The sequence below is a fragment of the Pristis pectinata genome, chromosome 2 (genome assembly GCF_009764475.1).
Source record: "Pristis pectinata isolate sPriPec2 chromosome 2, sPriPec2.1.pri, whole genome shotgun sequence".
Lineage (NCBI taxonomy): Eukaryota > Metazoa > Chordata > Chondrichthyes > Rhinopristiformes > Pristidae > Pristis > Pristis pectinata.
Genome location: NC_067406.1, coordinates 100678282 through 100693195, shown reverse-complemented (window position 1 = coordinate 100693195; position 14914 = coordinate 100678282). Strand labels below are relative to the sequence as shown.

Genomic DNA, 14914 nt, shown 5'->3' with positions numbered 1-14914 from the left:
TCACAGGGTAAGGTAGTCTAAAACTAGATGACATAGGTTTACGGTGAGAGGGGAAAGATTTAAAGGGGACTGGAGAAGAAAGTGTTTCACACAGAGGGTGATGGGTATATGGAATGAGCTGCCAGAGGAAGTGGTAGAGGTGGGGACAGTTACAATGTGTAAAAGACATTTGGACATAAATAGGGTCATGAATAGGAAAGGTTTAGCGGTATATGGGCCAAGTGCAAACAAAAGGGACTAGCTCAGGAAGGCACCTTGGTCAGCATGGACGGGTTGAGCCAAAGGACCTGTTTCCATGCTATATAGCTCTATGAGAATGCTTAGAGGTTACTGCTATACTGACCTCTATACAACAGTCACTTTACTTCAATAGTAATTCACTGCCCATGTAGGTTTAGGGACATCCTGAGAAGAACTGGAAAAGTGAATTTGCCTCAACTGCTCCAAGTTCAGCGGGCAGTATTTAAATGTGTCTTTAGCTAGTATCCTTGTCATCAGGGCATTCCAAAATGCTTTACAGGCCCTTGTTTACTTTTGAATTGTTACTTGGGCAGACACGATAGTTAATCTGCAAGCAGCAAGGTTCCACTGACAGCAAATGAATACTGGTCAGGCAAAGGAAGCAGAAAACTGATGACCTTTATGTGAAACAAAATATTGATCAGACTGATATGCAAGCATTTAGATTAGTTAGTAAAAGTAATATAATTCAAAGTCTACCTTCATAAATTGCAGCAAAACCCTTTCCTACCCAGTTACTGCTGCTGCGGAATTCTATCCACATCCTGCTATCAGTGGAAGTCAGAACTTCAGGCAGCTTATCGCCACAGAATCTGCCTGGATAAAGAAATAGTACAGCAAGAGTTCAGTGCATTCCTAAAAGCACATTTTTTAGACAATTAAATAGTTAACAAGTGTATGCAGACTCTTCGTTAAGCTCCTATTTGTAAATACAACTCCTGCACTATTTGATTATTTGTTTTATTTTATTATTTGTACTTTAATTGTAGATTCCAAGATGACAGCAAAAACTGATCTTCAAGGAAGTACTTCCATTTTTCCCAAGCCACAAGAGGACATCCGGATGTTGTGAAAGGTGCTATATTCATGCAAGTTTTCTTTCTAGACAGAAAGATACATGTTAAGAGTTCCCTCCTTAGAACCCAAACTAAATGTGTTATCTGCTATTGTGGATTTCCTGAGTACCTTACCAGTCACTATAAGCAAACATTCAGAAAGGCTAACGGTATCATCGAATCATAGTGAGATACATCATGGAAACAGGCCCTTCGGCCCAGTGAATCCATGCCAACCATCAACTGCCCATTTACACAAATTGTATTTTATTGTCCGCACATTCTCATCAACTCAACCACTCACCTGCACGCTAGGGGCAATTTACAGTTGCCAATTAACTGACCAACCCACAAGTCTTTGGGATGTGGGAAGAAACCAGAGCACCTGGAGGGCACCCACATGGTCACAGGGAGAACATACAAATTCCACACAGACAGCACCCAAGGTCAGGATTGAACCCAGGTCTCTGGTGATGTGAGACAATGGATCTACTAGCTGCCCCACTGTGCCGCTAGCCTTCATTGCAAGAGGATTTGAACACTTTTGCAATCATTCATTCTCATAAGCTCCATTTTTGGGGAGAAAAAGGATATTCTTAAAAACTCGAATTCAGTGGTATAACAATGAATCCTAACTTGACAAAGTTCAATACCAAGAAGTGGTGCCTTTCTCCAATAACCATCTCGTACTTCTATGTAGTCATACCAGCACAGGCGACTCTTAAAGAGATCCATGGTTGTAAAATTCAAAACAATCTGCAATAGAAGCAAAAAGAAGTTTTAAAAATCTACCTCCCAAATTTATAAACTACAGGTTACATATGGTATAGAAAGTATTTATAAGAATCCTGCCTTCCTAATGGCATTATTTTTTACATTTTGAGAAACCAGTTGGAAATTTATTAAGATCAGGATTCAACATGAATGGAAAATACCAATATTAAGAAGAAGATGCGAGGAAGATCAGGTACACTTGGCACAAGTAATCTGTTGCAACTTACATTCCGCAGGTCAAGGAACTCTGATTAGCTAAAAGGTTGGATATAAGATATAATTATATGGATATAAAGATATAATCATACCTTCAATTCTAATTGACAATATTCCACTTCTTTTTACCAGTTTTATTTTCAGCCTGACTTAGCTCCAGAATGTTTATATAGAGAGAATCATAAATTATCATGACTAAACCTTAAAGTGTTTAGCTGGAAGGCTGCGGTGAATTACATTATTATTGCTATAGCCTGAAAAGGTCATGACAAAAATAACAAGAGGCTTACGATATTCGCATGCGTTTGTGTAGGATAATGAAAAATCTTGCCAGCTGCATATCCTGGGGGCTTCAAGACAACAGGAGTCTCTGTCCTTGCCATCAAAGTAGCATTTATTTAACAAAAAGTGACATTTCTTCCGTGAGAAAATAACACTGGATTGGATCGTGAATTTGACACCCAGGCATTAAACTGACAGTGCCAATCAGCCACCAGTTATAGAAAATGCCTACCTGGTGGAAATTAAACATCAGCTTCTACAGAGGACAGCCGAGGTGGTGCACCAACTTTTTGGCCACCTGGCATATTGACAATCAATCCTTCTCTGTCTCATTCAAATGCCCTTTGCAACCATTTCTCTTAAATGTCTCTCTGCAGAGCATTAAGAGTTCTTGGACCAGCTCTTCAATGATGCCAAACTTGCCAGAGGGTATAGGTGGGGAAGGAATAAGGGAACACTATTTCAGTCTGGAAGATTATCAATCACCCTGATGTCAATTGCAACTGGCATGGTGACTGCTTTGGAAATGCTGCAAGCCACCAGCAAATCCCTCCACCCACCCACCCCTACCATCCCCCCACCCCCTCCCACCCAGAAGATGCACCCTTTTCACATCAGCTGGAAAATGAGAAAGCTGATTCCCCATCTGATGTAGAGTTGACAGGCAATGCTATAGTCAATTACACTCTGTACCATGCAGAAGATTGTAAACTTTGATCAATTATCCGATCTCTCAACCTGTTGGTCTTCATCTATATATAGTTTGTTCTCTTTGACTAGACAGTGTCAGGGTCCTCTATTGCATAACAGTCAATGTTACAGATAGTTAGATGTTTCAAATATCTCCAGCTCTTGTTTGGAAAGAGGTAGATGCATAAAAATTGAATGCCCCAATCAATTGGGCAGCCACCACCAACATGGTGCTTGCTGAACTCTGAGGTTACAGTCATGGATGCAGTAGGTGGCAACTGGTTTCTTCCTCTGCGCAGCTTCTACCCCTTCTCCTGGTCATGTCATATTGCAAGATGAGTATCTGTTGATGCACCTTTTTCTGGAAGCAACTTCTTTGTGCAAAAATCTTGAAGTTAGCCAGAAGTCCTTCAGCACCTCTTATATCACTACATTTTGACTTATGAAACTTAAAGCAATTTAGAAAGCATCAAACATTTGTCCAATTGTAGCAAGAGCCAGAATAAACTAACCAGCAATAAATCTGCAAACGGTTAATAATTACTTTAAACAGATCTGATGAAGGTCATTTTTCTGTTGCTATGTGAATGTCCTACTTTGGAACTCCATGCTCCAAAGTAGGACATCAGGTAAGTGACAGGTTGATTAAGATCATGATCTACCTGCTCTGTACTATCATGGCAGACATGGCATTAGTACAATTGGCTCCACAAGTGTACAGTGCTGAGGTAGTTTTGGAGGTCTAAGATTCTTGATGGCACCCAAAAATCAAGTCCTGCAATGCCCAATTTAAGCTGAAAATTGTCCTATTTGCTATCAGTGTAATAAACTGAAGGAGTTAGTGCAGATTGATGATCCAAACTAAACATTCTGTACCAACAGTTAAGCTTTAGTCACAAGTCATATATTATTGGAAGACAGTTATTAACAGAAATGAAGTCTCTTTATAAAGCTGACTTAAACAAAAGTTAATCTCATAGCCTCACTGCTAGGATTCTGGACTTTGAACAATCGTGCAGCTATGATGATCTAGAGTTTCAAAATAAATTGGATTTAGTTCCTTACTGTAAATTGCCAGGGTATATTTCAGCTTTTTAAAATCTTAATTGTGTCAGGATTAGCTTCCAAGTATCTACTAGAATAAAATTTTCTATTGTAAGTAATTAAGTCTTTTTAACCTTTCTATGCATTAACAATAAGCATTTCAATGTTTGTTGTCTCAAATTACTGCATTTGACGATCCAATTTAATGGGCCAGGTCGTGCTACCAGAGCTCCATTCCCTACAACCTCCCCACACCCAAACTTACCTGCCCTGAATGCTTACCCTTCTGGCCCAAAACATCTTGGACTCCAGTGGGAAGGACTATTCAAAGGAAGGGTTGCCAATGTGGCACCATTGAAGGTGAGCCCCGAAACCCCCATGAAAGAAGGGGGTTGTCGGGTAAACCCCGCCCCCAGGTTTAATAGTAAGTAACTGTTAAAATAAAGTGGTTAAAATATCTTATAATTGAAAACTAACATCAGGTAAAAGTGCTGAAAAACTTTTGAAAATAATGACTTCACTCCCTGATGAGCTCAGTGCCTTTTATGCACGCTTTGAAAAGGAAGAATGTGTGAGAACCCCACAGTGTCTGGTAACCCTGTGATCTCTGTCTCAGAGGCTGACATCAGAACATCCTTCCAGAGGGTGAACCCTTGCAAGGGGTCAGGCTCTGATGGTGTACCTGGCAGGGTACTGAAAATATGTGCTGAGCAATTGACTGGAGTGTTCAAGGACATCTTCAACCTCTCACTGCTGCAGTTGGAGGTTCCCACCTGCTTCAAAAGGGCATCAATCATACCAGTGCCTGAGAAGAGCAGGGTGAGGTACCTCAACAACTATCACCTGGTAGCACTCACACCTACTGTGATGAAATGCTTTGAAGAGTTGGTAATGGCTAGAAATAACTCCTGCCTGAGCAAAGACCTGGACCCACAGCAATTTGCCGACCACCACAACAGGTCTACAGCGGACACACAACAACAAAACATTCGTCAGGCTGCTGTTTCATCGACTACAGTTCGGTGTTCAACACCATCATCCCCTCAGTACTAATCACCAAGCTTCAAAACCTGGGCTTCTGTACCTCCCTCTGCAACCGGATCCTCGACTTCCTTATCAGGAGACCACAGTCAGTGCGGATCAGTAGTAACATCTCCTCCTTGCTGACAATCAACACAGGCACACCTCAAGGACATACGCTTAGCCCACTGCTCTACTCTCTCTACACTTATGACTGTGTGGCTCGGCAGTAGTGTCATCAGCGAATTTATAGATGGCAGTTGAACTCTGTTGTTGGCAGAATCTCAGATGGCCATGAGGAGGCGTACAGGAGTGAGATAGATTGGCTGGTTGAGTGGTATCACAACAATAACCTCGCACCCAATGCCAGCAAGACCAAGGAATTGATTGTGGACTTCAGGAAGGGGAGATCAGGAGAACACACACCTGTATTCATTGAGGGGTCAGCAATGGAAATGGTGAGCAGCTTCAAGTTCCTGGGTGTCAACATCTCAGAGGACCTATCTTGGGCCCAACAAATTGATGTAATCATGAAGAAGGCACACCAGCGGCTCTAATTCATTAGGAGTTTGAGGCAATTTGGTATGTCACCAAAAACTCTTGCAAATTTCTACAGATGTATGGTGGAGAGCATTTTGACTGGTTGCATCACCACTTGGTATGGAGGCTCCAATGCCCAGGATCAAAAGAGGCTCCAGAGGATTGTAGACTCAGCCAGCTCCATCACGGGCACAACCCTCCCTGCCATCAAGGACATCTTCAAGAGGAGGTGCCTCAAGAAAGCGGCATCCATCATTAAGGACTCTCACCACCCAGGACATGCCCTCTTCACACTACTACCATCAGGGAGGAGGTACAAAAGCCTGAAGACCCACACTCAATGTTTCAGGAACAGCTTCTTCCCCTCTGCTATCAGATTTCTGAACGGTCCATGAACCCATGAACACTACCTCATTATTAATTTTTGCACCATTTATTTATTTTTGTAACTCGTAATTTTTATGTCTTGCACTGTACTGTTGCCAGTAAACATCTTGAAAGATACAGCATCCAATATTGTTTAGCAAATTAGGAACATCTACATTTGACTTTGCATGTACTGAACTCCCTGGTGGATGGCTTGTAAAATGGTAAACACTGAAGGTTATGTTTAGAATTGGTGGCACTTATGAGAAAAATCCAAGCCAACACAATTTCTGAAAAGACCCATTTACAAAAATACAAAGACTTATCTAGCACAACATTTTTGTGCATATGTAAAATTGTCTTAGATTCACCAAAATGCTCAAAAATATTAATGGAAGTTAATAGAAAGTACTGGACAAAGCAGGAGTCAGAGTAAATACAAACACACAAGGATAGTAGGAGAAAGTACAAAAGGCAATAGAGAGGGCTAAGTGCCAACAGAGCAAATGGAATTTCACACGGCCAAATAAAAATGTGAGAGGCAACAAAAACATAGAGATTAGAAAATGCTGGATGGATGGAGTAGATTATAACAGTGTAATGCAATGAACAGGTTTGAGTAACATCATATCCCAGAAGATCAGATTTCAGAGGGTGGTGTCTGAAACCTGAGACTTCATGTAATACTGTACCAGACTTCACATTAATGTAAACAGATGAATTTCTTCAAAGGGAGTCTTCCCTTTTAAAACTATGCTCACACCAACCAAACTATGCTCACACCAACCAACTGACAGCTGCCTTGTACCTTGCCCATTAGATTCACTTGAATAGCTGCATTTAAACAGTTGGATTATCCTCTAATATGGCACTGATACAGTAACATTCAGTTATATTATCAGACATAATCCAGAGGCCTGGACTAAAAATCTGGAGAAATGAGATCAAATCCCAAAATGGTGGGGGGGGGGGGGGGGGGGGGGGGGGGGGCATTGAAATTCAATTAATTAAATAATGTATAACAAAAAGACAGTAGCCTAGGAATTCAGTTACATAGACTGTTATTCGTCATGACATGAATAAAAATTGGCTTTTTCTGGAATGAAACACAATTACAACCATTCCCAAGTTGTTTCACGTCACTCCAGAAATTTGAATGGACACTTTGCATCAAGAATCATGTGTGCATTGGTGATAAGATTGTTTTCTATATTTCTGTAGTTTAAAGGGCCACTCATTCTGTCATTTGCATCTTATGCAGTCTGATTCACAACACATTGGAGGTTGCTGACATTATAAAACCTGCACTATCAACTAATGAGCTTTCTACTATCATTCACTGCCATTACAGCACTTGAGACCCAATTGTAATTGCCTTCTGATGGAGCTGCTGCTGCTGATGCACCAAATGCCTCACAGAGGCTGCAGGTCTACACGGTGACAGAGCCCAGAAAAGCTTAAAGCTTAACCCATCAAGATCTACAGGAACCCATACGCCTATCTTCACCTCAGCAGGCAGTGTTCTTTCAGATATGTTAGCCTTCACAAAGACAGCTCTCAGTGAGATCTGCCGCTCTCTCCGTCCCTGGTGTGCACATGTACATGAACTGCTCTAATAATCGAGGATGCTGTTCCTCTTAATTTCCTAGCCTCAGGATCATACCAGGCTGCACCATCTAGTTTGCAACAGCCACGCTGCCCTGGTGAATCAATATTGCGGGATAAGGACTATCCCTTCCTCATTTGCCTTTTGACTCCATGCACCCTCTAGCCACTGCAGCTGAGTTTCACTATGATAAAACTTTCTGACAGCGCTAGAGTTCAGTGAAAAGTTTCCCTGTCTGCGCCACTCCAAGGTGCCCTTCCATCACCCACTGGACAAAGTTTTCTCCCTTGCCAGAATCTGCTGCTTACCGCATGACTTAGAAAACAGGTGAGCAAAAGCCCTTACCCGGGAGAGCTTCAGCAGGATCAGGAGAAACCAGAAGACAAAAAAGTAAAGGAAAAAAGGTGGAAGAACTAGAGGAGAAAGAGGAGGAGGAAGAGGAAGAGAAAGTGGAGAGAAAGAGCAGGAGAGAGGGGAGGAGCTAATGCACTATCAGCTACATCAACTATCAATTCCAGTCTACCAGACAATCTCGACCCACTGCAATTTGCCTATTGCCGAAACAGGTCTACAGCGGACGCCATCTCCCTGGCCCTACACTCAGCTCTGGAGCATCTGGACAGTAAAGGCACCTATGTTAGACTATTGTTTATTGACCACAGCTCTACCTTCAATACAATAATCCCAAACAAACTCATCACCAAACTCCGAGACCTGGGACTCAACACCTCCCTCTGTAACTGGATCCTTAACTTTCTAACAAACAGACCGCAATCAGTGAGGATAGGCAGCAATACCTCCGGCACGATTATTCTCAACACTGGTGCCTCACAAGGCTGCGTCCTCAGCCCTCTACTCTACTCCCTATACACTCATGACTGTGTGGCCAGATTCCGCTCTAACTCTATCTACAAGTTTGCAGATGATACCACCGTTGTAGGCTGTATCTCAAACAGCAATGAGTCGGAGTACAGGAAGGAGATAGAGAGCTTAGTGGAATGGTGTCATGACAACAACCTTGCCCTCAATGTCAACAAAACAAAAGACTTCAGGAAAGGGGGCGGTGTACATGCACCTGTCTATATCAATGGTGCTGAGGTCGAGAGGGTTGAGAGCTTCAAGTTCCTGGGAGTGAACATCACCAACAGCCTGTCCTGGTCAAATCACGTAGAAGCCATGGCCAAGAAAGCTCACCAGCACCTCTTCTTCCTTTGGAGACTAAAGAAATTTGGTTTGTCCCCTTTGACTCTCACCAACTTTTACAGATGCACCATAGAAAGCATCCTATCTGATGTATCGCGGCTTGGTACAGCAACTGCTCTGCCCAGGACCACAAGAAACTGCAGAGAGTTGTGGACACAGCCCAGCGCATTACAGACACCAGCCTCCCACTCCTTGGACTCTGTCTTTACCTCTCGCTGTCTTGGTGAAGCAGTCAGCATAATCAAAGACCCCACCCACCTGGGACATTGTCTCTTCTCTCCTCCTCCATCGGGTAGAAGATACAGGAGCCTGAGGGCACGTACCACCAGACTTAAGGACAGCTTCTACCCCACTGTGATAAGACTATTGAACAGTTCCCTCATACAATGAGATGGACTATGACCTCACGATCTACCTTGTTGTGACCTTGCACCTTATTGCACTGCACTTTCTCTGTAGCTGTGACACTTTACTCTGTACTGTTATTGTTTTTTACCTGTACTACGTCAATGCACTATGTACTGACTCAATGTAACTACACTGTGTAATGAATTGACCTGTACGATCGGTTTGTAAGACAAGCTTTTCACTGTACCTCGGTACAAGTGACAATAATAAACCAATACCAATACCAATACATGCACTGCAGCAAGAGGAAGAGCTCAGTGGCAGGTGGTGCGGAAGGGAGGCCTCTAAAGGACATGCTGTTCACCACAGATTCACATAGTATGCTACTTTCTCACTTTCTTAATGTTATTGATAAGAGTTCTTGGGCCTCCCATCAATGATTCCATATCCATTCACCACCAGAGGACCTCCCGAGCACAGACTTCAGCAGAATACTCTTAATTTTATAGGGGTGTTTTTAAAGGTTTATCTTTCCCAGCATGCAGTCTCTGTCAGGTGTCAGCAATTCAGAGGTAAACTCCACTTTATATGAATGTACAGAACTTGTGACTTGCCTCAATAGTGCCTTGATCATATGTTTTCCATGATGACCACCAGTTAAAATTACAGCCTGCATATATATCAGCCTAGTCATATTGCACACTCCATATTTACTCTCCAGACAGTGTTATTCTCCATATTGAAAGCAGCTCCTTCCATTACCTTGAAGACCTTAAGCACTGTAATCAACCAGCTCAATATGTTGGTCAATTCCATAACTGGGAGCAAATGGAATTGGATGTAAGAACACTCTCAATTTTTCACTGGATTAAGGGCAAGGCTGAATAATAATGGAGAAATGTTAATCCTTTAGACTTAACCTCAGTATATATATAAGCAGTCATCCTTGTCATGGTCCTAAAACTGACCTTTCTTTCCAGCATTTTGATTTGAATATTTGCTCCTGAGAGGCAGACACAGAAAAGGTGATTACTCTCTAAGATCATCAGGCTACACTACACGTTAGTCTACTTCCACGCAAAGTTCAGCTAAATATTTCCCTCTCATATAGAATATTAAGGTCAAAGGAAAGTGCATTATTTAGCACCAAGTGTTGAATGAAAATTATTAATACCTAAAAGTAAAATTGTTTTCAATTAGCTCAAAGGAAAAGGAAAACATAAGAACATAGGAGCAGGAGTAGGCCACTCAGCCCCACAAGCCTGCTCCATCATTTAATACAATCATGGCTGATCTGCCCCAGGCCTCATCTCTTCTTCTGTGCCAGTTCCCCATTGCCCTCAATTCCCCAATCTTTCAAAGATTTATCAGACTCCTCTTTAAATAACCTCAGTAATCTAGCCATACTTAATGATCAGTGTACAATCTTATAAATTAAGTTCCTAGTGCTTCCTCATTGCACAGGCACTCCATGTGGGCTGCTTCTTCTGCAGCAGTCCCTTGGAATCAAGGATGACTTACTTCTCCTTTGGTTTTCTGGGTTCTGAGATGACTGATGAGGCCAATGTGTGAACTGCAGACTCTTCCACAGAGAGGGAAGCAGATGCCTAATGGGGCAGGTGAGTGGGTCGTTTGTGGACAGTTCACTCCTGGCAGGGCCAGCTTCTGAATGCTGCAGACCAACTGGTGTGCCAGGAGTCTGGGAAAGCTGGACGTGGGGCAAAGTGAAGGCATTGCCCAAGAGCCTGCGGCAGGAAGAGAAATGCTGATATCCTGAGAGAGTTCAGGACTTCCACTTCCCACAATACCATTGGCACTCATACGGGAAGGAGTAGGCGACAGTGTGTGTGCATCTGCTGATATCTAGTTCACAAAAATGTTGCAATAGCCTCCAACTTCCCCCCACCATCCCCATCCCCCAATATCTTCCAAAGGAGAATGGTCTTCTCCTGATGGCTGCATCATTGCCCAGTGTGGCATCTCTCTGTTACCACTGAACAGTAACCTGCTCACGTTGGAGATCAACCTGCTGCTGACTCACAGATCGTACAGCTCTAATAGGTTCTTATTCCATGGAGGCACTAAAGCTGCTGTGGTTCTGTCACATGGTCCATGACTAACATGACACAGGTGTCAACTCTGGTCCATCATCACTTCCTGTGAGAGATGATAGATGGATTTCTCCATGCACCTTGCCATCTTGTGCATTCAATTTGACGGCCTAGGTAGTGTATCAAGTGTTCCACTGAGCATTACAATTAGTCATCTCCAAATGGCTTCCCTTTGATGGACTTATTCCTCCAGGGCTAGACTACCGGGTGGAGTTTTCCTCTGGTGAGTTGGCATGGTAAATCATCTGCCTCTACTCACTACTGCAGTCTAATGGTGTCATCTGCCTCCACTCATGCAGTGTGCTCCCCATCCCTCCCCCCAGAACATGTTCTGTCCATATAATCCCAGTATCTGTCCTGGAGCTTGGTGGGATAAACATATCAATGCAGTGTGTCCTCTAATCCTATATTAGCCACAGACGGTTCACTTTCTGAGCCTTCTTTCTGTTCTTGCTCTTCAAGGACCTCTGGTGATTCTATACGATTTCCATCTTGTGAGCCAGCAATGTTAAGGGTGGAAACAATAACACTGTTTGCACAGCCCCTTTGTGGGAAGTGACCACGTGACCTTTTACGACTTCCAGCAGTATTGTGCACAAGTTGTGCAGATCCTTTGAGGACTGGAGCCCCGGGTTCATTGCTTGTTGGCCAAGTACTGGCAGCTGCTCAAAATTGCTCTGGATGGATTCAGCAGAATGCATTAATTGCCAGACTAGGCAATATTTGTGTAAAAAAAAGGAATTGCTCCTGCGCTATAGTGTGAATTGAAGATCCACATCATTTTGAAACTTTGAAAACAATGCTAGTGTGAACAGTTTTGACTTCAGAGACATTGTTAGTAAAGGTGACCATGAAGCAATTGGAATGTCATGGAAACCCATGAATATGGAGACACAAGCGACTGGAGATGCCAAAACCATGACCAAGTAATGAACTACAGGAAGAACTCGGTGAGTCGAACAGCATCTGTGGCGGGAAAGGAATTGTCAATGTTTCGGGTTGAAACCCTGCATCAGGACTGAGAGTGGAGAGGGAATGTAGCCAGTATAAAGTGGAGAGGGGAGGGGTGAGACAAGCAGCCAATTGGTAATAGGTGGACCGAGGAGGGGGTAAAGGATGTTGGGCAGATGGAGCTAGGTGGGGGAGGGAAAGGAGTGGACTTGGGAGACACGTGGGTGATAGGTGGAAGCAGACAAAGGAAAAAATAGGCAGATGGAGCCAGGTGGGGAGAGGGAAGGGTGAAGAAGGACATGTGGCTGTAGTAGTGAGTTTTAGTAAGAACATGGTCCAAGTACAGGGGAGCAGTAGAAACCACAGAGGGGAAGCAGTGACAGAGAGCCTCACAGAACTCCTGTTGAATAGAGAAAAACTCTTCACTGATCTCCTACTGAGAAGGAAAGCTTTCGTCTTTGCCCGATGTGGGCTGAACCCAACTCCACATTCACACAGCTAAATCACCTTCTGAAATAGCTCAGCAAGCCCCTTTGTTCAAGGGTGATTAGGATCAGGAGATTGATGCCAGCTTGTTGGTGATATCCACACCCAATGAACGAAAAAATAAAAGGCTGCAATAAGTAGTTTGGTAAACCATTTGCCTGCTCCCTGATATTCCTTTTATTGTTCTCTGTTTTTACTGCTGACGGTAACTCAGATTAATTCCTCCCTGCCTTGACATAGAAAGCTTGTACCTATGGTCCACATATCCAGGCATAAAAAGCCTAACAAGCAATAATTACTTTTCAGGTATTGACATAACATACACATAAAGGCCATAAAGTTGTGTCGAAACACCAATGCTCACAGCAACTTGGCCTTTTCAAATGATGCTAATTCAGAAAATGCAATAACCTACTCAAATGTCATTCCATTTGATTTTTAGAGGTACCTGCCCAGACACCTGGAAGATCCACCAAATGGCTAAAAATGGGCAGTAATGTATTTATTATAGTTTTATATTTACAGTGTTTTAATTAGTTCAGATGCAGGGCTGTTCTTTTTTTCTAGACATTCACAGGCAATTAAACAAAATCTCATGTTTGGAAATTGGATTATACAGTTTCTGATGTGCTAAAATTGTGATTACTATTGTGAAAGCAGCCATAGTCGAGTGCAAAACAACAATGGGATCAGTTGCATCCAAAAACAAGCACTAAATGCGACCTATCCAAGAGCCATTCAATTCAGTGCAGCTCCCAATACAATCTTACAGCAACCAAAGATGACAACCTTTAAAGGCACACTCTATGATGGCCAAACAGCAACTGCACATGCTATGGTTGCCATGGAGAAATGAAGCTTATAGGTGATATGCATGTTCTGCTCGATGAGATGTATACCAGAGTAAAGGTCCTGTTTGCCTTAGCGTGCAGGAGACCCTCCAGTGCAACCACAGATAAGTCTGACGGGAGGTCCCTGATCAATGAAGCAATGCAGAGTTTTTTTTATATTCTTACAAGATGTGCCAGAGTAATCTATACACCACTCTTAACACTTGCAGAGTGGAGCTTCTCAAAGAATGTGTATTTTATGCAGAGCCTTATTAAAAAATTATTTGTTTTTGTATATGGGGGTTGCTGACAAATCAAACATTTATTGTGCATCCCAAATTTCCCTTGAGAAGGTGCTGGTGAGCCATCTTCTTGGACTGCTATAAACTTTCTAGTGAAGGTGCTGCCGTCATGCTGTTGTGGAAGGAATTCCAGGACTTAGGTCCACCAACAATAAAAGAATGATGATATATTTTCAATATTAGGTTGATGTGTGACTTGGTAGGGAGGCTGCAGCTGGAGGTGTTGCCAGTCATCCACTGCCATGTCATTCTTGGCGATGGAGGTCATGGCTCTGGGGGATGCCGTTGGAGTTGCCTAGGTGTGTAACTGCAGTGCACTTTGTCAACGGTACAAATTGACTATTGGACGGTTCCCTTATACAATGAGATGGACTATGACCTCACGGTCTACCTTGTTGTGACCTTGCACCTTATTGCACTGCACTTTCTCTGTAGCTGTGACACTTTATTCTATACTGTTGTAGCGACTCACCGTCCGGGTAAGCAAACCGGCTCGGCAGTTGGGTCGCACGGCGTCAGAGCGGTGAGGCCCAAGATGGCGGCGGGCCTTTGTCTTCCCCAAGCGACGGGGAGAACCCGCGCGTGGGAAAGACTTGATGACGTAGCATATACGTCCTTGCCGGTTGCATTGGGTGGGAACAGTCTTCCTTAAAAGGCCCGCGCAAGGCGGGAAAATAAACCAGTTCTGTTCTGAAACTCTATGACTCGCGTCTTGTGTTCATTCCACGGTATCAGCCACTACACTGTTATTGTTTTTTACCTGTACTACATCAATGCACTCTGTACTAACTCAATGTAACTGCATTGTGTAATAAATTGACCTGTATGATCGGTTTGTAAGACAAGCTTTTCACTGTACCTCGGTACAAGTGACAATAATAAACCAATACCAATACCAAAACTAGAGTCATACAGAGTCACAGAGAGATACAGCATGAAACCAGACCCTTTGGGCCACTGAGTTGATACTGATCATTAACAACTCATTTACACTAATTGTACATTGATCACATTTTTTTATTCTCCCTACCTTCTTATTAACTCCCCCCTGACTCTACCACTCACCTTC

At 43.0% G+C, this 14914-nt stretch overlaps 1 protein-coding gene across 3 annotated transcripts in view; it reads right to left on the bottom strand.

Moving 5' to 3' along the window:
• The window catches only part of tll1 (tolloid-like 1), a 299046-nt gene that overhangs the window by 88531 nt on the left and 195601 nt on the right, over window positions 1-14914 (bottom strand). For all 3 annotated transcript variants that reach the window (XM_052044469.1, XM_052044459.1, XM_052044478.1), the window contains 2 exons: window positions 1730-1832; window positions 721-837 (listed from right to left, as the gene is read on the bottom strand). In XM_052044469.1, coding sequence (XP_051900429.1) covers window positions 721-837; window positions 1730-1832 — 220 coding nt within the window. The remainder of the gene's footprint in view (window positions 1-720; window positions 838-1729; window positions 1833-14914) is intronic.